The 26,728-nt window shown below is 46.0% G+C and overlaps 1 protein-coding gene across 3 annotated transcripts in view; it reads left to right on the forward strand.

Annotated features, from left to right (window-relative positions):
* Positions 1-26,728, forward strand: part of CLIC5 (chloride intracellular channel 5) — a 157,870-nt gene that overhangs the window by 109,660 nt on the left and 21,482 nt on the right. For all 3 annotated transcript variants that reach the window (XM_077903791.1, XM_077903792.1, XM_077903794.1), the window contains exons 2-4: positions 648-757; positions 4,140-4,265; positions 11,695-11,801. In XM_077903791.1, coding sequence (XP_077759917.1) covers positions 648-757; positions 4,140-4,265; positions 11,695-11,801 — 343 coding nt within the window. The remainder of the gene's footprint in view (positions 1-647; positions 758-4,139; positions 4,266-11,694; positions 11,802-26,728) is intronic.

A 26,728-nucleotide genomic window follows, 5' to 3' on the forward strand; every position in this document is an offset into this window, starting at 1 on the left:
ATGCCTTTATCAAGGAAAAGGATAGTTTAACAAGTGATGGCTTATTGACACTGAGGTCAAGGATGAGTCATAGCTCAGGGAGCTATTGATTCAAATATTGAGTCTGCTATCTAGACATAGATGAGGTCAGAGTCTGAGGTATTTGTACTCTGATATATCATGGAGCAAGGGCTAAAGGGTAGAACAGAGTAAACTAGAGAGGAACATAGTTTGGCTAGGTATAGCCAAAGGAAAGCATTTCTAATTGTTAGAACTACCCTCAGAATGGACGGTGCATGGAGATATTAAAGCATAAACTCAATGATGACTTGGAGGTATAGAAGTTGGTGGTCCAACATCGTTTATTTGGACTGTGTGATGTTGCAGGTCTCCCTGTACCCTGAGATGCTAGGGTTCTATGGTTTCAGAAAGCTTTGATACATAATCACCATGCTGGGAACTCAGATTCAGTTCAGCACATATTTATTGCGTCCTTGCTGTGTCTCAGGCATTGCCCTGCATAGACATGAGGAAGACAACAATAAGATAGGGCAACTGCCCTTCGAAGTTAGGCTGGGTCATGGCTTTAGTCAGTTCTCCGACGGGGGTATATTCCCTCTTGCTAATATGCACATGCTGACGTAGGACTCTGGTTCTCTTCTTTCTAGGCTGGAATTGATGGGGAAAGCATTGGCAACTGTCCCTTCTCTCAGCGTCTCTTTATGATCCTCTGGCTGAAAGGCGTTGTGTTCAATGTCACCACTGTGGATCTGAAAAGGTAAACGATGCTGTGTTAATGAGGGATGTTCTGGCTGCAGGAACAGAGAACTTTCTATGAGGGAAGGTGAAAACCTGCCCATGTCTTCCAGCAGCCTCCTGCTCACACCTCATTGGCCAGACTGTGTCTCAGACCCCCCCTCCCACCTCCCCCTTACAAGAGAGGCACCTGGGACTGAACATTTCTCTGCCCCAATTAACAAGGTTTGATTAGGAAGAAAGAGGGAAGGAATGGATATTGGATATGCAACTAAGAGTGGCCAGAGGTGGACATGCATATGTTAAAATCCAGGAGTCAGCCCCTCTGGCAGTACTAGCGTCCCATCCTGGGGACCCTGGCAGGACTTCAGGTCTAAGAGTCTGAGTTTCCAGGGCATTGGCATCCAACCATTTCCCCTGCTTTGCTCTCATTTTTAGAATTCCTTAGTGTGAAAGTTCTGGATAATAGGCTGGGATGGAGAGTTGCTCACGCAGTTTTAATGGCTGTTAAAAATGCCAGGCATCATTCACTATCAAGAACCACTCATCTCAGGCTTGTATCCTGTTTCCTGTCCTTTCAATCCAGGCTCCAGGCTCACTCCCTGAGCCTTTATGGCTGCTTGTAGCCTCTTCCCTGGTGAGTTTAGCATATTCTCCATGTCACCTTTACGTAAATTATTCTATACCCGTGACCCTACCACCTAGAAATCTCTAGATATTTCCACTTGCATTTTCTATTACCACTTTAAAACCCAAATGTCAAAGATTCCATCTGTCATTTCTCCTTTAAATTGGGCTCCCCTCCTGAATTCCTGTGTTCTTCCATTTTTCTAAGCACTGGAGATTTTCCAGGTCCCTTCTCTTGCTCCCTTCCTTGTCAACCAGTCCCCAAAGGCAGGGCACTGTCCCACTGTGCTACCTGTGAGCCCTCTCATCCGTTCTCAAAGCCCACACTGGGGTAAAGTCCCATCACTGCCAGCCAGAGACTGTCTCTTTGTTTTTCCAACTGGGTGTCTTCCTTCCCGGTTCTCTTGCTCTTTCTCTGATCCTAGGGTTATTATTATTATTATTATATTGTCCTAAGGTTATTCTTCCTAAAATAGTCCTTTAATCATGTGCCCCTCCACCCCTCTCAGAAAAGCTCCTGATACTTCCATTACCTGTGGAATCGTGCCTGTGTCATCTGTAGCTCTTTGATCTTAAGCTTTGCCAACATTGTCTCCCAATGCTTCTCACCAGGGCCTAGCTACCTCTCTATCAGCTCCCCCTCGTCCCATCCCTTTTAGCTTCCAGCCCCTGGCTAGGATGCTCCCTCTGCCTCACATATGCTCTCCTGCCTTCCTGAATGGACAGACCTTGCTCAGCCCCCAGGTGCAGCTTCGGCTCCCTCCGCTAGATCATCATCTCTGAGAGCAAGCTTGCATGTTTGCTGAGGATCAGAATGGGAAAGGAAGCCACCTCAGCATTCCTCAGATGCTTATATTGCTCTTTCATACCTGTTAACTGACCCTGCCAATGCCCATTGAGGCAGGCCGGGCAATATCCCAACTCCAGTTGAATAGATAAGGAAACTTTCTTACTGCAAAATAATAATAATAATAATATTTTTTAAAAAAGGACAGAAAAGGAAAGAAAGAAAAACAGAAAAAACATAGGTATAATAAAGAGTTAAGGACTTTTAAAAATGTGTGATACGGTGACGATTAGCAATTTCAAAGAAATTTCATAAGAAGTTAATTTCTTATCCTGGCACCACACCATTTATTGACTGAGTGACCTTGAACAAGGTCCTGCCTTTGTCTGGGCCTCCATTTCCTCGTCTGTACAATGGAGTTACAAGCACTGCCTCCTTTCAGAGTGTGAGGAGGTGGTGAGGCAGGCCACAGAGGCATTTACATTCAGTACTGTGCCTGGCTCACAGCAGGAACACAAGCTGACTATCCTTAGCACCCTCCCTTCCCTCACTGAGCAGGTGATGCAGTCAGGGAAAGAGGACTGATATGGATGAGATAGTCCATAAATTCGACTTGACAATATGGAATTAAATGCAAATTGTATCATCTCAACCATAAATGCTGGAGAAGGTCAACAAAGAGAAAGGTCTGCAACTGGCCAGCATCCCATTGGCTAAGTCCAACTGAGTAGCTACCACCATAGGCAGTCCTCCCCAGAGATTCCAGACTCCAGAGGCCACTGTTCTCTTGAGTCACGGCAGGGGCGGGAGGTGGGGGTGGGGGGAGGAACAAAATAATTTCTGTTTCTTTAAGCCACAGAGAGGTGATGGGTGAAAAATATAATCAGTATAGATTTCCCCTCCCAGCTGCAAACCCAAACATTCTTGCCTTGTGTCAGCTCTGAAAAACAGGAGGAGAAGGTAGAGAATGTCCTCTCATTGTCCAAAGGAGGGACGCATGCTGAGCAAACAAAGGGACCAGGCGAATGAGACTTTAAAACTCCTCAGTCCCAGCTGTCTTGGGAGTTCCAAGTGCTGCACACAATGCAGCTGGAGAGGATGTGTGTTTGGGGAGCGATATGGGAGGAGCACCGTAATTGAAATTCTTCCCTTCCCCTCCCAAACTGGTGACGCCAGGAATTTGTTTCATTACAGACTCCTCTTCCCCCTTGTTTACTTTTCTTTGGTTACTCCATCTAATGTTTTCCACTTGATCAAGACTCCCACAAGTGTTGAGTTCTCTGCGAGAGCATTTGGGGGGAGTCTTCCCTTAGCAGGGAAGCGTGTCCTCTGTTGCTCCTCCTGTTCCTTACTGTTTCCTTCCTCACTGCTCTCACCCCACGCCCCCTCCTCACCACCCCCCTCCGCCAACCTTCCAACTTTCCCTTTGCTCCAGGCTTGGGCTTGCATTTCCACCAGCTGGTGGAAGCCTGGAAGCATGCCCTTGGACACTATCTGGGCCTCGGTGAACACAAGGCCACTTTCTCTCCTGTTGCGCATCCCCTTGACAATGCAGAAGACATTTCTTAGTATGAAAGTATGATTGAATTAATCGATTTGTAAAGTTTGGCATTCTGTATAGTGCATTTTTGTTAAGCTAAGTGGTGAAGGAATGTTGGAAAGCAAAGCCCATCCTCTGCCCTGGGTGTTAAAAGCCTGGCACTCCTTTAGATAGCCACCTGCCATTTCTCTCTGCTTTTCCAGATTTGACTATTCCTCTTAACTTACTCTCATGACTCCCACTGGACAGACTTCCTGTGTCACACCACATCCCATCAGAACTTTCTCCAATCTCCCCTGCTCTACTCACTGTCCCACCACCATCACCATAAGTCTGATTTTGCTGACAGGAGTGCTGGACAGCCCAGGGAGTCTAATTTACAAGCTGAAGGTTCCCTGAAATTGAGGTGCCCTGGTGTAAGCCACTTCCTGAATCTTGTTCTCTTCACAGAAAGCCAGCTGACCTGCACAACCTTGCACCTGGCACCCATCCGCCCTTCCTGACCTTCAACGGGGATGTGAAGACGGATGTCAATAAGATCGAAGAGTTCCTGGAGGAGGCTCTGGCTCCTGAAAAGTAATGAGCTGCTTATTTCTGAAGCTAATGGCAGGGTTGGGTCTGTGTTGGAACTAGAGAAGGATAGCGTTAGATTCGAGGAGGCAGATTTCCAAAGGAGCCTCATCAATCCAGAGAGCTGCCCAACCTTAAAACGTCTCCACAAAGTCTAACTCCAAGAGTGGATACCCCTCTGAACAGGATATGCCTCCTAAACAGAGCACCAGGAAGGGTGCCACCCCTCTGTCCCCCTATGTGAGTCCTCTTCAGGTCATTTTGCTGGAAAGACCCTAAATGAGGGTCAGGACTCCCCAGTTTTAGAACGAGACCTAGAAGGCTACAAAATGAGAATAAGCCAGGAGAGAGCTAACCCCATAACTTAAAGCCACATCTAGGTATGAATAGGAGTCACGAATCTGACCATGTCTGGTTGGAGCCCATAATCAAAGATGAAAAGACTGACTCTTCTTCTAACGTGAGCCTGGGGGTTGGGGGTAGAAGAGAGACCAGAGAGCTGTAGGTTCTTGGGTGGACCAGCTGTTCCTGTTGGAAAAATGGAAGGAAAGGGAAAGAAGATGAATTCTGGAAGTTACTGGAAACTAAACTTGTTCATTATACTCTATATTGTAATCAGGGATTAAAACAACCACGTTGTTTTGTTTTAACCAGGAAAAGATTTCATATAGGTAAGGCATATATAGACTCCATCCTGTAGGACAGCCACTGAAAAATTTAAACCGAAAGTGTTTAGAGTCAGTTTTCAAGCTTACTTCAGGGGGGTGAGAGGATGAAGATGGCAGAGGGTAAAAAAGCTGGAAGTGGAGTAATCAGTAAGCAGGAGCCAATTGGTGACAGGCCATGTGGCTGAACTAAGGCAACGACAGTGACCTGGGGGCAGAGAGGTAGGAAGGACTCAGAATCTCTAGTTAGCTCATAAAATAAACAGAATTTGACCACTGGAAACCACTATATTGCATTTATTTTGAAGTTGTATTTATTTATTTATCAATACTTATATAGATAGCCCTTGCCAAGCGCCCTAGGAGATAGATGGTATGCAGCCTCATTTTACAGCTGGGGAAACTGAGCCATTGAGAGGTTGAGTAACTTTCCCAAAGTCACACATCCAACAAATCAGTGTTAAATTAAAACTCCCGGTCATGCTGTGATTAAGCCTTAACATTTATACATTCTTCCTAAAAATTATTCTTTGTCATTCACCTTAAGACAGTTTATTTTCACACTGAGTGTAAAGCTGCCTCAAGCCCATTGGAAGCAGCTGAGTGTAGACTTGAAATGAGTGCATTGATCAAATCAGCCATCACCTCCATCTCAGCCACCACCAGAAGCCACAGCATCTCTGAATAGGACACCAGTCAGCCACTTTGCTGAAAGGATCCTGAGGGGGTCCAGGTGCCATCTCCCTCCCTTAGGACTCAGCCTCAGGGCTGCTGGTTGGAAATCCCATATGCAAAAATACTGTTTGCAGTAACTGAACAGAGTTTAGATTTTGCGTGGAAGACCCAGAAGAGAAGGTCCAGGGTGAAGCTATTTTCCTTGAAGTAAGATTTGTACTCAGGAGTGACCACTTCTGTCTAGGCCAGTGGGAGATGTGAAACAGAAGCAGCAGGGAGCAGACTGTCCCATCCAGTCCTTTCCCAGGCCAATAGTTGGAGGTATTCAGGGCTGGGTTGAGGCTTGCTCTCCTAATCCTGCCAGTGGTGTGCTGTGACCCTCGAATGTTCCTTCTCTGCTCTCTCCCTCCATTCCCTCCTGTTCTTCATGCCCACTTTAGCCAGGCTCCCACCACCCCAACTGGCTGTGCTTTTCCTGGACTGATTCTCTTACTCAGGGCTCTCCAGTCCTATATCCACAGTGGGGCCAAGGGGGCTCATGAGACCCCTGGAGTTTCATGCCCCCAGTACACGTGTACATTCTTCCAGAGGAGGACCATCATCAGATCCATCATCATTTCACCAGATTCCAAAAATTTGCCATGATCCAACCAATGTTGGACATTGACACTCCCTCCTCTCTTCCCTGTCCATGCATATTCCCTGTCCTGAGTTCTGCTTCCTCTGGTCCATGTCTTTTTCTGGACTGCATTTGTATGTGGGAGGTTTTCCTCAGTGCATTCCTAATGTGTCAGTGATGCAACAATCCACCACACCCAAGGAGCAGAACCTCAAAACCATTAAATGCATGTCTGGATAATGCCATCGAGATGGAGGCCCTACTGAATAGACTGGCAACCATTCAAGAGCCCCCGGAGTGTGCTTTAGAGGCCTTTGGATGGGTCATCCTGGGGCAGATGCTGCAATTACCAATCAGTAAATGCCCTCAAGCCAGTGCCTTCGCCCCGCAGAGGGAGACCTGCTGTCCAGCCCTGGCCGGTTGCCCACTGATTGGAGCAGCAAGGCCCAGGTGGCTCGCAGCTGAAGGCCCCTGGAGGAGTGCAGCTTGACCTTCTGGTTCTCTAGGGGGCAGCAAAACCCCCATAACTGTTCACTGAACACAGCTCTGCCATGTGTTTCTCATCACACCACTGTTTGTGAAAGTTGCCAGAGAGCCAAGAAATTGTGGTAGCCTTTTTCCCCTTAGCTTTATTTTTTTAAAGGAAAAAACCTCATGCGAACACTCCAACCATTTTTTTTTTAAGTCACATTTGGTCCCACAAAGAATTTCGTGTCAAATGGAATTCAGGAAGTCTCAAGTAGTTTCTAAATGGGACTAACTTCCATTTCTTTCCTAAGACTGGCCCAGTTAACACTCAATAGGGAAGCACTGGGATCAACGTCTCGATTACTGTTGAGGCATGCTGGGTCTCATCTTTCACCTCCATAGAATGGCCAGAGTTCCAAGGATCCAGAGCCGAGAGGCCAGAGACCAGACTCTAGCCACCTTTCTGCAGATTTTGCTGTATGGCCTTGGGCAAACCTCTCTCTCATTTCCTCATGAGGGGGTGAAACTGCATAGTCCCTAAGATGCCTTTCAACAGAAGCTCTATGATCCCATGAAGGGCTCAAAGCACTTTTCTAAAGCTGGATATTATTTAAAATACCCCTCATGCGTAGATGATGCTATGATAAGAAGTCAGGAGGGTAAACTGATAATGTAACATGGCACAGCATATATAGTCAGTCAACTAGCAAGCATATACTGAGTGTCAACAGGGTCCAGAACATTGTAAGAATTGGAAGACACTTTGAATTCATTATTTTGAGAAGTGTTTATAGATATCACACAGTAGTGGAAACCATGAATGCTTCTTCTAACTCTCTGGGAAGTAGAGAAGCCTCCTTGGTACCAAGGACAGGATTGCCTGGTGGCTGAGAAGGTAGACTTTTGGGGTCAGAACGGCATTTATTCTAATCCACACCTGGAGATTGTGCCACAAAAATTAGCCACAAAATCTCAGTGGCTTAACAGAATAACAGTTTATTGTTCACTATGGCAAAATCTAAGTGAGCAGTATGACTGTATTGTAGCCTTTGGAAATGTGACTCCCAAGGCTCCTTCACCGGAGATAAAGTAAGAAGGTTCATGCCAAATGTTTTAAGGGCCAGGGCTGTGAGTAGTTACATCACTTCCCCTCTCATCCTATGGCCAGAATCCAGTGGCATGACCCCAATCTAACTGAGAGGTAGAAGCTGGGAAATGCAGGGAAGCACATGGATATTTAATCTTTAATTCTCACAATGTTGATCTCGTGGGACTATCATAGAAGATAATACTACTTAGCCTTGTGCCAGACATTGAGTAAAAGCTCATTAAGTGGCACCCTGAAGCATTAGGAAGAGAAGTCACTACCTTTTTTTGTGACTGTCTTCCAGATGTAATCATAAGGACCTCAATCTTAAACCCACAGATCCCAAGGGATGTCTTTTAATGGCTAAGCCTGACCTTTTCTACCTCTAAGGATCATTTGCTTAATTAACAGAGACAAGACAAGCAAGGACACAGTCAAGGATCAATAGAGTCAGAAGCATTGACCTGTTTTTCAAGTGAAGGTTTGTTGAGATGAGGAAGCAGGAATAAAGGAAAAGGGAGAGAGCTTTTCAGTTCATTAGAAAAAGGGTGATAAACACTAAAGCTGCCAGGGGAGCCCTTAAGATCAGCAAAGGCCCCTCCATCAGGGCAGGAGAATTGTCTCTCTTTCTCCAAAGCATCTCCAATGCCAGGGACAGGACTTGGCCATGGTGGATGCTTAATGCATGCTGGTTTTATTGCATGGGACCCTTTTGTTCAATGGCATGGTGGCCTGTGGCTAGTCAGTGAGAAGTCAGTGGGAACCCTAAGCAAGTCAGAGCACTTCCATCTGCATATAATATATATGTATATATAATAATACGTATCTATATAATACATATATTTCACTATTGTTTACAAAAATTTTTTAATGAGAAGCCAACTATTTTGCATCCTGGAATGAAGGAATGAGGCTTGAGTGCATGTCTAAGATGAATGCATTTGAAATAAGATATCTTAAAAACTAGAATGGAGAGAAACTATCATCCAGTTAGAGCAGGATTCAGCAAACTTTTCAGTAAGGGGCTAGATAGTAAGTATTTGACTTTGGGGGCCATAGAGTCTGTGTCACAACTCTGCTGTTATAGAGTGAAAACAGCCATATGCAACACAAAAACAAATGGAAGTGGCTGTGTTCTAATAAAATTTATGACTACTGAAATATGAATTTCATATTTTTACATGTCATAAACAAAACACTAACCTCCTTTTGATTTTTTCAATCATTTAAAAATGTTAAAAAAAAAACTATTCTTCGCTCATGAGAGGTATAGAAACAGATATTGGGCTGAATTTGGTCCATGGTTGTAGGCTATTAACTCCTGAGTTAGGTTCACCATCTCTTTGATGGTCATCAGACCACATCACAATCTTACTTCAAAGATGTTGTCATGAATGAAACATTATTTTTTAGCCTTCAAGAGAAGCAGAATGTACTTGTATCCCAGTTATTTGGATATACAAAATATGGTGTAAATGTGGAGCTAAAATGAATGCCCTTAGCATCCTCAAGATATTAGAGGAGAGTAGTCTCCTCAAGTCTAGTTACCAAAATCAGTGAGATTAGTATTTGGATACACATTCCCCACAAAGACAAACTTCAAATGGGACATTAAGCTGTACAATAAAGTCTCAGTAAATCATAGTGCTTAGGAAACAGGACAGCACTGGCATGGTTTCCCTGAACACATGGCCCTTTGTTCTCCCATCTTAGATTTGGTTCTACTTACTCATGTTGGGCCCACATCAATTGTGAAGATATGGTCAGATTATCGCAAGCCTAATCAAATGATGGCATAAAGCAAAACCAAAACAATAAACCCAAACAAAAAGCTTATTTAAAATGCCTTTTCTAGGCCCTTCTCTTTTTACCTTTTCAAGCAAAAATCAAGGGCCCTCGGTATCTATTAATAATAATAATTTAAGGCAATCAGTTCTGAGGGCCTGCCAGATTCTAGGTGCGAAGTTCAAAATAGGGAAGGATGATCCTCAATTGCCATAATCTTGGATTAACTAGCATCTTGCCAATAACTTGCCTGCTGCCCCCCAATTGCAGCAGATGAATCCGTTAACTCCCAGTTTATTCCGGAAGACCTGTGTCTTCCTGTGAGCGCCCTCTGCAGGTGAATGGAGAGAGTTCATCCATGGTGCTCAGCAGAGCTGGAGGGAGGACTTGAGCTTTTAGAGTAAATAGCAGAGCTCAGGAGAGGCCACACGACACAGAAGTGGAGAACTGGTCTTTCAGAGTGAACCTCTCTAGTGATCTTAGGCTCTAGCCATGTGACCTTAAACAAATAGCTTAACTTCTCTGGGCCTCATTTTTCTCATGTGGAAAGTGAACCCAATCAAAGTACCAATAGAACTGTGAAGAATAAATGATGAATACATGTAAAGGGGCTAGAGGAGTGCCTGGCACACAGCAGGCACTCGATACGATTTAGCTTTTGCTGGTATCAGAGAAGTGGTGAGATGAAATAGGAAGAACGCTGCTCCAGGGGGTAGGCCGGGTTCTCAGGGTCCCCCAACTATTTATTATCCGTGGGTCTGTAAAAAGCCATCTTACCTCTCTGGTCTCTAGTTGTCTTTCCTGTAAAGTGAGGACCATAATGCCTTCTGTATCTGCCTTATTGCAGAGGGCTGGGTCCTGTGACTTTCTGAAGACTCTTCTGATGGCAACATCTGAAATTAAACAGTTACCTAGCATGGCTCAAGAGTGGACAGTCCTAGCTAGATAATGGGCCAATCGAGGAGCAGCAACTAAAGAGAGAGAGAGAGAAAGAGAGAGGGAGAAAGGACAGGAAAGGAGGGAGAAAGGAAAAGAACAGAACCAAAAAGAAAAAAGAAAAGAAGAAAGAAAGAAAGAAAAAGAAAGAAAGGAAGGAAGAGAAAATAATTTTTAAAGATTCTTTGGTTCACATTATTTACAACATTAAAGGAAATTTACAAAGCATTTTGCTTTTCAACATAAAGCAGTCAAACAGTGGGCAGTAGACAACTATTCACGCAGAGATCACAAAGGTCCACATAATTGATAATGATGGTAAGTAAGCAACCGTTCCCCATCTCCTTCCACCGCTGCAAGGCCATACACATAAAATGTTTGTGAAATAACATTTCTAGAAAATTCGATGTTGCTAAGGGGCTTTAAGCCGTGGACTCCCACACAAGTTTATCTCATTCAATTTTAGAGCCAATAGAAACCAGTCCTAACTCCAGTCTGCCTCTTATATTCTTCTGGCTTCAAATGAAAGACTGTGCCAAGGTGAGAGGCTGGATCATTGCAAATCTAGCTCCACACCTGGAAATGAAGCAATCAGAAACACTTGTCCTGCTGTTAGAGGCAGGTAGATTTCATATCTCATTATGCACACAAATAAGACGTGTGCGAAGATATTTCAGAAGAGGACCAAGGGTACCTTTTCTTTTGAGAAACAGTTTCAAAACCTCAGTGGCAAGGTGCCTACTATCTCCTGGCTTCCAGAATTAGTTCTGTACAGTTAGGATTATCATCACAGGCCTGGCAGTGGATATTATTTTAATGTGGGTTGGGGAAATGTCAGGGACCCCACCCAATGTTGAGGCACACTCCTCCAGAATTTTGATTAGCCCTTTCTTTGGTGTAGCACTGTATGGTGGTCTCAGAAGAGGACATGATTCAGGCCCCCTGAAGGGTTTTCTGGTTTCCTGCCCACAGATTGTGTCCCCCACAGGCAGCACTCCTTACCTCACTGGCCTCTATTTTCTCTGTCACTTAATTGGGACAGAGAGTACCCACCCTCTCTATAGGATTTACATAAGATCCCTGAAAGATTTGTAGATGACACTAGAAAGGGGAATGTTGCTCATCGTGTTGGGCACAGTCTCTCCCTTAAAGGAGCTCCAGGTTCTCACTGATTGTAGAAAACCATGCTTTCCATTCCAGATACCCCAAACTGGCTGCAAAACACCGGGAATCCAACACGGCAGGCATCGACATCTTCTCCAAGTTCTCTGCCTACATCAAAAACACAAAGCAGCAAAACAATGCTGGTGAGTGGCCCCCTTCCATCCAGAGCTCCTGGCAGTAGTGTCTGCTACCCAGGACATCTCAGGTACTCAGGTCAGAGAAGCGCCTGGAACCAGTGCTGTTCACTGTTTGCCCACACCCGAGTCCTCTCTGACACAGGGAGGGGTGGTAGATCCTTCTTTTTGTCTAGTGCAAAAGTAAAGACCAATGGGCCTTTGTGCTGAGTTTGGAGGGAGGGATGCACGTGGTGTTCCGGCCTGCCTTACTGCACAGCATAATGGTTGACGCAGAGGTTTCCTGCTTTGGCCATATGCTGTTCATTTGTCCCAAATTTACAACCCTGCCTGTGTTCTTGGGAGGCTCTGACCAGAACCACATATCCCAGCTTCCTTCCCGTCCCTGAAAGCCTCCTCAAGAAGTTGTGCAGAGGCCATGGTGGGACAGCATGGTCACCATGTTGGTGAATGCTGCAGGCAGAGCCTGGCCCTTTGCATTCTCCCCTACTGCAAGTGCAGAGGGTACTGGGGAACCCACATCTCAACACCTGGCTCATCTTCCATCTGGCCTTGGCTACAGAGCCCAAGACTAGTTCTCCCATGAGGCCTTCTCAGAGGGGTCTCAATGCCTCATTTAAGCTTATAGCACTTTAAGTATCTCATTTGGCCTTTCCTTTAAGAATGAGACAAAGCAATGTGAATAGAACCATCAAATTGAGTATGTATAACATCTGAAGAACTGTGTCAGGCCCTGGGAGGAAAAAGAAGAAGGATGAGAAAATTTGCTTGACTCTCAGTGGGAGAATGAGACTGCCCTATGGGTGGGAGCCTGGGGCCCAGCACAGAGCCAAACAGAGCAAGGGCTTCATGGATCTTTGTGAACAAATGAGTGAATGAATGACCATCAGATGAATACACAATGGACCCAAAGAAGGTGGGATATGCTACATGCTCCAGGAGCTTGGAGGAGAAAGGCATCTTTTTGGACAAGGTGACCAGGAAGGGTAGAGGAGTGTCCCCCACAAAGCCATGTTTGCTTGGGACTTGAGAGTGAGGCCTTATTTAGAAATAGGGTCTTTGCAGATGTAAGTAGTTAAGGGTCTTGAGATGAGATCATCCTGGATTTGGTGTAGTCCCTAAATCCAACACTGGTGTCTTTGTAAGAAAGGGAGACGGGAATAAAAGGGGTTGGGGGAAGGCACACAGAGACCAGGGGAGTGGTTCATGTGAAGGTGGAGCAGAGTTTGTAGTGCTATGACCAAAAGCTAAGGAACTCCTTGAGCTTCCAGAAGCTGGAAAAGGCAAGGAAGGACCCCCTCCCCACCAGAGCCTTGGGGAGGGAGTGTGGCCCTGCTGACACATTGATTTTGGACTTCTGGCCTCTAATACTGGGAGAAGTGATTTCTGGTGTGTGAAGCCACCCATCTGTGGTGCTTTGTTGTGCTGGTGCTGGGACATTGAGGCAGCCCCTCATTGCGCATGAGCGAGGGCCTGCCACTGCTCAGCAGCCGAGGACCCGGAGAAGAATGAGAAGCTCCTGCCTGCCAGCAGGCCAAAACTGGCTGTCAACTCTAGTTTGCAGATTCCACATCCAAAGCCCTTTCCTCTCAGCCACAAATCCCTTCCCTCAGACTTGTCAAAGCACCCTCAGAAGGATTATCTCCTCTGAGCGTTCCAGAGTTTTCAAGTTACAAATGGCATTTAGATATCATCCATATTTACAGTTCTTCTTTCCCCAAACCCAAAGCAGCAGTTTCCACTGAACATCACGTATCAGTTTCTCATAAACTCAAAGCTCTCCAATTTGTACTGTTTCCACTTCTTCTCTTTCACCCTTTTTGACTCTGGGATGCGATCTGCCCTCGTGCCTCCTTCACCCGCTAGCTCATCCGTGCATGTCAGAGTACAGGCATTTCTGTTCTCCTGGAGAGTCTATCCCCATCACAGTCCTTTGCGCCATTCTTCTGTCTTGCCTGTAACTCCATACTAGTAACCATAGCCTGGGTACCCTCCCACAGCCCTCCTCCTTCACTGTTCTTTCCCTCGACCCTTACCCCCAGTTATGGTCTACTGGGTCCAACGGTTCTAAGGCTCAGCAAACCAGAAGCCAAGACAGAGAGTAGCACCGTGGTCCACTCCCACACCCACTTGCCCCGTTGATGGTTCCCACCCCTCTCTGCTTTCTGCCAGCGCTGTAGTTGGCAACCCCTCATGGCAGCTGCAGAAAGACACCCTAGGCTTCCTTGGACATGCCTCCCTACACTACTTTCCCATTTTTCCCTGGGGATCTACAGCTCTGCCACTATTTCTTCAATGTCCCTTCTTCAGATTGTCTCTTGTGTTTTCAGCTTCTTTTTCTCTTGAAAAGAGCTCTCCCTCCCTTCCACCTTGCCACCTAATGCCTCCCAGATCCCATATATAGCTGGCCATGGTGGTGTTCCTTTCCTGGCCTCTTGACATCAAAGTATGAAAAAAACCCAACAAAATGATATGGTCCTGCCTAGTGGGTCATTTCTTCACTCCCATGGTGAGTGCAGGGACTGCCATTCAAAAGGTCCTTGTTTTCACAAAACCTCAAAAATCCCTAGTTATTGGGGCACATGAGTGGCTAAGTGGTTGAGTGCCTTGCCTTTGGCTCAAGGTGTGATCCTGTATCCTGGGCCCAGGGGTCAAGCTCCACATTGCAGGCCCTGCAAGGAGTCTGCTTCTCCCTCTGTCTATGTCTCTGCCTCTCTCTCTGTGTCTCTCATGAATAAGTAAATAAAATCTTTAAAAAAAAGTCCCCAGCTACTGAAATCTAGAGGGCATCAAGGGGAGCCATCCGCAGCTAGCACCACACAAGAGAACTGTTCATGGGTTTGTACATTCGGCCATTCATTTATTCATTCAACCAACACAGATTGCATGGGGTGGCTACAAGTCTGAACTAATGCTTAAAGGGCATTTCTTGTGTGCTAGCTTCTAGAGTTGTTGAGACAAATGAGACCAAGTCATTGCCCTCAATGAGCTAACTGGAGACTATAAAACATAAACAGGAGATTACCGTCCTGGGTTGGAACTCTGCATCTGCTACTTCTAGCTTTAGTAGAGAGACTCTCTCTGAGCCACTGTTTCTGCATCTGTAAAACATACTAATATTCTCAGTTTCTGCATCTGCCAAAGAAGGCAATTAAGAGCACAGCCAGGTTTGTAATGCGATTCATTGCCTTTATAAGTCAGTGCCTATCCTTTAGCACAGTACCCAACACATGGTAAATGTTCATTTACAGTTAACTTTGATTATAGTTGTTACTGCAAAAATGAGGCAAACTTGAATATTGGCATCAGAAACTACTGCTTCAGCTCATATTCCCTCTGCTCCCAACCAGCCCTTCTGAATGTCCCACTCATGTCATCTCATTTGCTTTTTTCCCCACTTTCTTTGTGCCTTACCTCCTCTCCTCACATCAAAGAGGCTCTGTGGCCTGGCCCTGCCTGTCACACCTTCAGGATTGTTGCACTTGACCTGGAAGTCATGGTTTTGTTCTTTATATTGGTGTCTATCACTGTCCTACCTCCTCCTTTGGTAAACTGCTGGATCCGGGTCCCCTCGGCCTGAGGAGACCAGATCCCACCTCCATACCCTGCCACACCACCTTTTCAGACTTGCTCTTCACTTTACTTAAAGATAGCATGGGCTTTCTCATGAAATTCTCTCCATCCCCCTCTTCTCACACTCTCTAAATAAATACGTAAGTTAGTAAATAAATTAATTAGTTAACAAATACATAACTAGAAGAAAGTCTTAAGACCTCATACTTAGTAGGATGGTACATGGGCTTACTTTCTTTTCTTTTTTTTTTTAATTTTTATTTATTTATGATAGTCACAGAGAGAGAGAGAGAAGCAGAGACACAGGCAGAGGGAGAAGCAGGCTCCATGCACCGGGAGCCCGACGTGGGATTCGATCCCGGGTCTCCAGGATCGCACCCTGGGCCAAAGGCAGGCGCCAAACCGCTGAGCCACCCAGGGATCCCCATGGGCTTACTTTCTTGTTGCTTGGGATCCCCCACCACAGTCCTGGTTTGCAGGGAGAAACAGGACTTTGTTTCTGGATGTGCTGTGTTCTCTATAGCTCAGAGACAGGCAACTGTGTGGTGGTTCAACTTGCAGACTCTGAAACCCACTGCCTGGGTTCAGACTCCAGCTTCCCTCCCTCCTACTGGCCTCCTGATACCAGGCAAGTTACATCGACTCTGTGAGCTTCAGTATCTTCATCTGTAAAATAGGTGCAGTAACTGTACATCCCTCCTAGGTGGGCTGAGAACAATGCCACCACTGGGTTCAAATGTCAGCCCTTACTCTGAGCTGTTATCCAGGGGCAAAGAGTGACACCTCAGCAGAGACATCTGGGAGAAAGGCAGAGTTTGAGGGTGTATACAAATATATGATTAAGTCCATGAGTGAGAAGAAAGGAGCACTAGGGACAACATGAAGGACCACCCACACTTATGGGAGGGCAGCGAGACAGGAGTCAGGGAGGGAGGTTAAGAAGGATTAGCCAGGGAGTAAAGAAGAAAGTTGGGAAGGGCAGAGGGCAGGGAAGATCCTGAAGATGAGGAAGGAAGGTTTTGTTGTTGCTTTTTTTTTTTTTAAGAGTGATCTGTGATACCAAATGCTGTGCAGAGGATCCTAGGAGGCATCGTATTGTGCACAGCTCCCTGGAAGAGTCCTCAGGCATTCTTCTCTGACTGCATTCCCCTCTCCTGCAACTGTGCATTACTCAGATCCTACACAGCAAGAGGCAGTCCAGTCTGGTTGGAGAAGCAGGGCCCTTCTCCCTTGGAGGCAGGAGGGGGTATAGGCACGGGAGGATACCACTTGGAGTGCGATCAAGAGCCCATCGGAAGGGATTGCTTGTGGCTCTGAGAAGGAACATTTTTGAGCATGGAGAGAGCAGCACCGGGTTTAGATCTGGCTGTAAGGAGTCTCTGCTCTGAGCCCCCAGGACAGTACTTTGCAGCAGAAGGATCAAGGGAGGGCTCCAGCTTTGGCCATCCCCCTGTGGCACATCTGGTAACACCCTGGCAGTAACCAGCAGTCAGCTCTGTCTCCCCTGCCCCCCAGTCCTGTGTCTGCCTTGCTGCTTGGCCAAGAGGCAGTGCGTGGGCCTCCACCTCTCACAGCCTCCACCTCTCTCTGCAAGTGTGACCTCCTGGTTCTGCTGTTTTCATCTTCTTCTGAGAGGCCATCACGGCACATGGAGCCCCCATGACCCAGACCAGGCAGCAGCCTGTCTCCGGGGCTCTGTCTCTCCTGGCTCCGGTAAGGGGACACCCTTGCTCTGCCACTGGGACACCACTGCTCCTCTTCTGTTAGCTTGAGGGGTTGCTTTTACTCCCTCCTTAAACAAGTCCTCTCTAAGAGGACCTGGGCTTTCCTCTCTGAATATCCATCTTACTTTGTGCATTTCTAACCCCCAAACTGCCATTTGAACAGACTCTAAAAATCTCTGCCAGGCGTCTTGGCTTTCAAGAAATTCATTTAGCTACTTACCCTACTCTGGCTTTAAAATACTATCTTTGACTTTACTTTTCACAATCTCCTTTTTCCTTATGCTTCAATCCTACTAAGTCTACAGATTTATTTTAGTTTTTGAACATATTGTGTGTTCCGGGTGCTTAACAGAAGGGTCTAATGTGTGTCTTTAATTCTCTGTTACTATTTTTAAAGCCCTCTTTACGTTTCTTCCAGCCCTATCACATTTCCCCAGGTACCATTCATATTCCCGCCCGGTATCATTACCATGTCGTTGTTGGCTCATGTTGTATTTTTATGTACTTTCCCTATTTTCTTTTTTTTTTGGAGAGGGAGTGGACATACATGCATGTCGACTAAGGCAAGACCCCGGTGTTTCTTCTGATCCATTCCCACCCGCACCTGCTGTGTCCATCCTCGAGCACACTTCCGCTTCCCTCTCCCCGACTAAGAGGTATAAAAGTCCCACCCCCAGTCTCTTTTATCTCATCATGTAAAGCTTTATGACTTTGCCTAGCCACATTTGCATACTTTTAAAATTTTTAAATATTAAAAAAAAAAAGATTTTATTTACTTATTCATGAGAGACCCACAGAGAGAGAGAGGCAAAGACACAGGCAGAGGGAGAAGCAGACTCCATGCAGGGAGTCAGATGTGGGACTGGATCCCCCCGGGTCTCCAGGATCACGCCCTGGGCTGAAGGCAGGCGCTTAACCACTGAGTCACCCAGGTGTCCCTCTTTTTTTTTTTTTTTTTTTTTTTAACGCATCACACATATACATGTCAGGTTGCTGGTACCTCATATATCTGAGCTGAATGATTACTTTCTCACTTTGGATGATTTCCATCTTAACAGGCTTCCTTGGAATTCCCTTGTGTCTTCCTCCTTCAAGAGTAGCATTCTCTTGTATTTTTGCCTCTATGTTCTTCTGTCTGAGGGGCCTGCTTTTTATTTTCAAATGTATTTTCACTCCACTTGCTCCAGAAAGACTTTATAACTGCTCGCAGGGGTGCATAATGCACGGCAAAGCAGCATACAGGAGAACGAGGTGAGAAAGAACAAGGCACAAGCACAAAACAGAACTCAGGGTTTGCTGAAAAAGCAGAAGCCGCTCTGCAGAGCCCTGATGCTGCACGTAGACGCAGACCACAAATTGGATGCCAAACCTTCTAGCACACAGAGCCAGGAGCGACCTCCTGGTCAGCTACAGTTGGTTCTCCCTGTAAGACAAAAACATAACAACCTCCCAAAAGTATGGGAAACGTTATCGATCTGGGGGCTGGAGTCCTGGTGTGGGGGACCTGCTTCTTTGCTTTGGCCTATGTGTTGTGGGATTTCCCTTCTGTTCATCTGCTGCCTCCCCGCTCCTTTGATTTCTGTAATCTTTCTCCTGCAGGCACCCTGCCCCTCTCCCCATCCTACTGGTCTTCACTTGGGCCCTCTTTCCCCCAGAAATGCATTTTCTTCTTTTTTTTCTCCATGTACCTGAAGGGCCATAAGAGCCCCCTGCAACTTCTGGCCTTGTCACCAAGTCATTGCTGGACTCGGATCAGCCTGCCCATGCCTGTCTGTTTTTATCACGACTCTCATGCTCCTGTGTTTGCAAAGATGTGCCCCTTGCTGCTTATGGAAGGCACTGTGCTCTCCTACCATACTCTTCCTGAAGTCTTTGTCCTAATACAATACTTCTGACCTCCTAAATAAAGTCTTAAAAGCCTTCCGTGGCTGCCTGTGATATGCTAGACGCAGTGCTGTGTTTAGAGTAAGGTCCCATACCAGAGACTGAGTTGTGTCTCTAGCTTTTGCCCCTCCTTAGTTCGAAGTGTAGTAGCCGTATTTTCTGCGCTGAAGATCATATGTCTAACAAATTGCCTTCATTGAAAAGAATCAAATTATAAGAAATTGGTACTGTCCCAGAAAATCCAGGACACATGTCCCCAAATGAAAAGCACCTGGTTGGGGCTTAGCCCTCTGCTTCCTCTTCTCCCCAACCCAAAGCCAAACCTAGCTGCCACCATGAACAAAAGGAGAGCATATCACAGCTCCTACCATCTCCTGGCCTCAGATCCTTTGCTGAAACACAGGAGTTGCCGTTAGCCTTGAAGGTCTCTGAGCAATCGTGCTGGTGTTTACAAATGAGGGCAGAGGTTTCCTCCTTCCTGAGGCTCGCATCAGCGGCTTCACTTCCTGAAACCTGGAAGCAAGCAGTGGGCCTTCTGGATTTATTCTGAGAAAATGGGCTATCATAGCCACCTATCAGGAAGACGACTCTTGGAATGTTCTGGAAACCTCAGCCAGCTCATCTCATCATTGGGGTGATCATTCCCACTAGATGAAAATGTGACTGAAGGATTATACTCCAGATATTATCATATCAGTTACTCCCATCCTGCCTCTTTCTCTTCCTTTCATCTTCCCCCAGAGCCCTCACGAATGGTAGCAAGATCAAGCCAGATGCACTTGCTTTCCTTGTTCCTTCCTCTGGTCAGACCTGAATCTTCAAGTTGTCCTGTCTTCTCTCTTTTTTTTTTTTCTTCTCTTTTTCTAAAAGGTTGGCCATAGCCTCTGGGTTGGCCATGCTCCTGCCTGATGCTAGTGGAAAAAGAATTTATCTGTAGCACTGGCAATCTTTCTTTCTCTGCCAGATTCCCAGTGGTTTGTGTCCACACAAGCTCATGTCCTCGCAGCCTGGCTGGCTGGCTGATAGCACCAAGAGACCGGCTCCTCCTGCAGCCTGTTCTCTGTGTGCTCCTTGTCCCATTGCCAACTACCTGCTTCCTAGCCATACCCCTTGCTCCCTTTTAATAAAATCTCTGATTAAACAAGACCATCATTTGATGTATGGGGGTTGAGGCTCACAGGCTTCATCCCAGTATTAAGAAGTTTACAACTCAATCTGTAGAATGGGCTGCCAACAAAAGTGAGTGTCCCATCATTGGAAGGGCATGGAAAGATGCTGGACCTTTGAAGATAAGAACTGCCGGATCCGAGGTATCATCTTAGATGAGACCTTATTATTTTAACTACCAGTAAGAAACAAAATATGCTTTCAAATAAACAAAAACCCTTTCATTTAAACTATAACATTTTGATTGTAAAAAAGATTCTGATTTCAGAGACGGTCAAGTGTGAAAAAATGAAATATGAAAAGTAGATTATTCTCATAAACTTTCCCAAATGGAACATTCTATAACTTCCTAGAGGCTCTGCAGTGAAGCATCAGATCCTCCTTATGCTTGACCTTGAACTACACCTTTGGAAAGAAAGTGAATTGAGGTCAGTATTACTTCCAGATCCCTCTAGGCTAGCTGTCCTAACTCCATATCTGCCGAGTGTCTGTTGTGTCCCTGTTTCTTGTGTCTGGAAACAGGTAGAACTTCTATCTTAGGTTCAGGATCAGCAAACATTTTCCTTCTTTCTTTTTTTCTTTTCTTGCATTCTTTCTTTCAAGATTTTATTTATTTATATGAGGGAGAGAGAGAGTGTGTGTGGGCAGGGGGAGGAGCATTGAGAGAGGGACAAGCAGACTCCTCGCTGAGCACAGAGCCCTATGAAGGCTCAATGTAGGGCTCCATGGGGGTGGGAGGCTCAATATGGGAGGCTCCATCCCAGGACCCCGAGACCATGATCTGAGCCAAAGTCAGACACTTAATCAATTGAGCCATTCAGATGCCCCCAAATATTCCCTGTAAAGGGTCAGATGATAATTATTTCAGACTTTTTGGGCTACCTAGGCTGTCACAACTGCCCAACTTTGCTATTAGAATGATAAAGTAGCCACGGCAACATGTGAACAAGTGACTGTGGCTGTGTTCTGATACATACAGCTTCACTTATGGACACATGACAATTGAATTTCTCATCATTTCCAGGGGTCATGAAATGTTATTCTTCTTTTTAATTTTTCCAGCCATCCCAAAATGTAAAAACCATCCTGAGCGCAAAAATACACAGTGGGCTGCATTTGGTCCTTGGACTATAATTTGTTGACCTCTGTCTCAGGCAGGCTCCGAGTATAATAGCAAGTTCTTTTCATTTCTCTACCTCTGAGACTCTCCCTTTGTAACAGGGGAGATTATAATACTGTTCTTTCTTGTAGCGTTGTCATGTCAATGAAATGAATTAATGCAGTAAAGCCCTGAGGAAAGTTCCTGGCACACTGTAGGCACACAATATGCAATAGCTGTTGCTGCTTTGCTACTGCTAATTTCACAAATCCTCCCCCAAATTGCCTGGTGTCCACCCTCGGGCCTGGGTGGCTCAGCTCTTGCTGTCATATGGCGGCATGTGCTGCCCTCTTCTGGCAGTTGGAGAAATCAGCCTAGAAGAGGCTAATCATGTTCAGCATGAGGAGGCCTGGGGATGTTCAAGCATCCTCTGCAAAGGAGAACCCACTTATGCCCAAGCCTTGGCCGGGGGTTCAAGAAGAGGCCAGGTCTCCCCTTGGGGGCTCGAACCTGTCTTCCATTATCTGTCCCCCACACCCAGGATGGGGCATGTCCAGCAGGCCAGAGGGTCCTCCAGAGAGGTCGTTGGCTACCTGCTAACTAACTAGCTGCCCTCAATGCTTCTCTCTCCCCGCCTCTTCCCCTCCCGCTACCTCCAGTCTTTAGTTTTTTTCAACTTCCTTGACCTAAAATAGGAAAGTGTATGAAAGGATTCAAAAGCAGCCGGGGAGGGCTGTTCTGTTAGCTTAGAACTAACAAGCCCCTTCCTATCACAGCCCCAGGACTTCTCCCAAAGCATCCTGAAAGCCGACTGCTGTTGGGGGTGAGGGTGGGGAGGCGTGAGGTGGAGCGTTTTTCCAGACTCCCCAGGATGTGGCAAGCCATGTTGAAAAGAGAGTGTATGTTTATTATTTCCAGCCACTTCAATCACAAGGTGGTGATTTCCTCCTCCTCTTCCTCCCTCCCAGGCCTCAGCCCCACGTCAGGGTGGGCCCAGTCTGGAGGCCTTGGCCTTTCCAGGGGGATGGGCACGGGCCGCCTCCCATTCAGCCTCATGCTCTGAGGGAGCTAAGGGAATATGAAAAAGGTAGGAATGTGAGTTGTAATGACTCTGCTGAGAAACAGAAGCCAGCAAGGGGGCAGTGGGGTTCCAGGTCTATCCTGTCAGACACACCGACCTGTTCTTCGGAGAAAGACAGCTGTGTCCCCACTCAGGACAACTGGTTCCCTGGACGAAGTCCTCAGCCCAGGCTGTTATCATGGTGGAGCTCCTGGGTGGTCCCCGGACCACCACAGTGGTGAGGATAACGAGGTGACTGTCTTGCCACTTCCTCATAAAGCAGCCATTGCTGTCTCGTTTCAAAAACGCCTCTGGTCATAAAGGAACCCTTCAGGCCGCCTTCCTTGGCCACCCCTGCGTGCAAACTCAGGATATTTTGTTTGTTTGTTTGTTGGGTTAAGCTTTGCTTTGATTAGCATTCTTACAAGGAAAAACAAATAGCCTGGGCTCAGTGGGACCCACGTCCCAGGCTTGGCAAGTCCTGCGTAGAGGTGCCCCCCCCCCCCAAGGCGGCAGGTCCTTGAAGCCGGGCGCAAGACCGAGGGCAGGGAGTGAGTATTTCCTTCTGGCACCTCCCAGGAGTTGCCCAGGGGATTCCTCCACAGGGTCTTTGATTTGGTTCATTATTGAGGCGGATGCCGGCAATTTATAATCTAACAAATTTTGCTTCTGAACCGAATCTTTGGAGGGCGGTTGGTGGTGGCATGGCATGAGGACGGGGAGCAAGGGGGAGGCAATGAGGGGGAAGGTCCAGCGTGGGTGGGCGCATTCATTAGTGGAAGGAGCCGGCGATCGCTGTGTGGGCTCCCCGGCTGGAGTGGAGCGGAGACCACCAACACCATTCCATGTGGTGGAATTTCCCGCCGTCTGACCAGAACCAGTTTGCCTGGCCTGGCCTGGCCTCAGATCAAGGCCTGGGGAATAAAGGAACATTAAATGACTAATTTGAACACCAGTTAAATCCTCTTTCACCTCTGGCTACCGTTACCTCATCCTGTGCAACCGACACCTCTTGTCTTTGTGCAGTCTACACGTGGGCGCTAAGTGTGTCTCTCTCTGTCTCTCCCCACACGCGTGCACACGCGTGCACACACACACACACACACACACACAGCTCTTGTGTGTTCTGGTATTTCCAGGTACCAGCAGAGGCCAGTAAGTACCTCCTTAAATAAATGGCATGTATCAATTCATCTGAAGACACGGGCTCGCAAGTACCGTTGTTTCAGTGATGACATATGACATGGGTCTCAGCTTCACTATGAAGCATAATGGTGTTTAGACCACAGAAGTGCAGTAGTGTGTGTGTGAACCTGTCTACACTTCGTCATGCACGTGTGGGTCAGGAGTATTACAGTTGGTGATGCGATGTCTGCACTTAGAACCTCTCATCTGTAATTAGCATATAGCTCTGAGGGAAAATTCTCTCTTCTCTGTTGACTCTCACTGGAGAATGGCTCTGGGTAAATGAGCATGTAGGATGGGTTTCCCCATTTGGGGGAATGACAAAATGCGAAGTCTAGGCGGTGACTTGAACCTTCTATTGAAAACTTCAAAACACCTCAATTATAAACTCTCTTTGTCAAATTCGTCACTGTCTTGTCCAGGCAGGTTGGATAATGTTCTCTCCATTTTGCACAGCAGAAGTCGGGGCATGGAGCAATTGCCCCAAAGACATGAGGGAGCCATGATGTGACAAATCAGGCATTTCTCAGCTTTTAAATTCCTTTGCCGTTGACTAAGTGATGCAGAAACATGGGAATTGAAACCAGGGGCTCAGTCCAGTCTGATATGATGAATTTATCAGCTATTTAGAATAATTTGTTGGGGAAAAAAAGTTATGACACATAACTTTGACTTTAAAACTCCTAACCTTCTTTAAAAATCTGCACTAGAGCTGTCTTTCTGGAGGGTACCCCATGCCACTTCAAGCCCATTCATGAGTTTAGTCTGAGTGCATTAGCTAGATTAGCTAAAGAGACACCTATTTAGGGCTTAAATATGTCAAGTAGCACTTCATTTTGTTTGCCATGTCATTCAGATCATTTTCTAACTTGAATGCACATTTGAGTCCCCCAGGCTTTTGTTAAAAATGCAGATATCGATGCAGTGGGTCTGAGGTGGGTCCTGAGGGATCCCAGATGATTCGATGCTGCTGGTTGAGGAGGGAGCTTTGAGAAGTAGAGTTCTGGGCAGCAGTCTCAATGAAGGCACTCTCAAGAGCCCAGCTCCACATCTGGCCCAGAGCAGGTCCCAATAAACATTTAGGAACTGAATGAATGAACCAGCTCCCAAATACTTCAAGACATGCCTATGCTATCTGCTCATTTCCCTAAAAAAAAAAAAAAAAAGGTTGGTAAAAGGGCCTGGCCTGCCTCTTCAGCGTTAATGCCATTTCCTCCACCTGCCTCCTGTTCTAGGCTCACCTTAAAGCCTGTCCCATATCACCCACCCTCTACTCTCTTGACTACCTTTGACACTTCCCAGCCTCCACTTCATTATGTTCTATGACTAGCACTGTCTCTCAGCTGAGACCATATAGTGCTTTCATAACCTCTGTTGTATTATGTGGAGCCTCATGGTGGAAAAAAAAAGAGGAAGTACCACATTTAAAACCATCAATAAGAACAATCTGAACAGTTACCTCATGAAGACCATCGGTTGGTGGAGGCGGTGATGGTGTTTGCTTAAGTGGTATTTTTCTTGTCATCCTTGTTTTTTTTTTATAAAATACATTCAAGGGACATTGTACTTGGGGTTAAAGGTGAAACTTCACCAAGAGTCAGGAGAGGAAACACAGGAGACTAAATTCCTGTGTTCTTCCAGCTAGAGGTCAGAGGTCAGATTATTCTTCTAGAAATCCCTGGTCGAAGAACCATTTAATGATCTGGGTCACAGTAAGAAATACATTTCTCTCTGCTCATGTCTCGAACCCCTTCCATTCCTAAATATTCTGGAGAAGAGGGTCGAACCACGTGATTCCTCTGTATGGCTCTCTGACTCTGATGGTCACTTGCCTGTTGATGTTTGCAATGACAATTACCCATATTTTGCATCTGTTTGGAGGACCTCAAAGACAGGTTTTGCTCAACACTTTGCCCACGTCCACGACCCCAGCTTTGGCCCTACTTGTGTCACCTGGCAGAGAGGAGCATGTTGGTGGTGACCTATACTCCTTTGGCTCTGATGAACCCCCAGAAGGGCATGGCAAGCCAAACAAATGAATTCCCTTCAACCATTCCCGACAGACCAAGTGCTATCATTACACAAAGAAAGGAAACCATTGTAGGACCTCTAATGAGATAAAGCCAGTTGCATAAGCATATAGAGACATATAGAATTACATTTTAGGGGCCCTCACCTTTCCTCAAACCCTACTGAATAGCTCATTCTTTCAACAAATACTTATTCAGTACCAGGCACTGCACAAGGTGCTAGAATAATATTGTAATAAAGAAATATTGACAATATCTATGTGAATTGGCAGAGATTGTGTTTCGCTGCATATAATAGAAACCTGATTACAGACACTAAACCAAATATTTGATTTATTTTACTTAGTGAAAACCTATAGAGCATTTTACTATGTGCCATGCCCTGCTCTAAGCACTCTTTATAAATGTTTACTTCTTAATAGGAGTTTGCTTTTCTCACATAAAAAGAAGTCCAGAGAGTAGAGAGGTCCAGGCAGTTGTAGTTGCTCAAAGAAGTCATGGATCTAGATCCTTAGAGCATAAATTGTCTATCTTTAATGTGTGACTTTCATTCTCATGTCACAAGATACTCCACTTCCAGACATTATGTCTGAGCTCCAGGCAAGGGCAGCTTTTCTCTCCCAGAGGTCCATCCATAAAATTCCACTTTTATCTCGTTGGTCATAACTTGGTCATTTGGCCTTCTCTAGTGAAAGTCTGGGAAGATAAATATTTTTGCCAGGGCACATTACCACTCTGAAAAAATCTGGGTTCTTTAAATAACAAAAAAGGCGAGAGTGAATTTTTGCATATAATTCACTTTCAACTTCAGATGACTTAAAAAAGCTGCAGTGAAAATATCTGATCTAGCCATGCCAAAATAGTATTTCAAATTCTCCTTTGGGGTTGACCAAATCTGAATCATTACCCCACTTAGATTTTTAAGAAATAGAAGTATAGGGGCTCCTGGGTGACTCAGTTGGTGGAGTATCCGACTCCTGGTTTCAGCCCAGGTCATGGTCTCTGGGTCCCAGGATCAAGCCCCATGTAGGGCTCTGCGCTCAGGGGGGAGTCTGCTCGAGATTCTCTCCCTCTGTCACTCCCCCCACCTGCTCTCTATCTTTCAAATAAATAAATCTTAAAAAAAAAAGAAATGGAAGTATAAAATTGTACATGTATTCTGCAACACTCTGACTTCAAACTTTAGAAGATGCATGACTCATGTAGTAAAAGCC

This window comes from Canis aureus, chromosome 7 (assembly GCF_053574225.1).
Source record: "Canis aureus isolate CA01 chromosome 7, VMU_Caureus_v.1.0, whole genome shotgun sequence".
Taxonomy (NCBI): domain Eukaryota; kingdom Metazoa; phylum Chordata; class Mammalia; order Carnivora; family Canidae; genus Canis; species Canis aureus.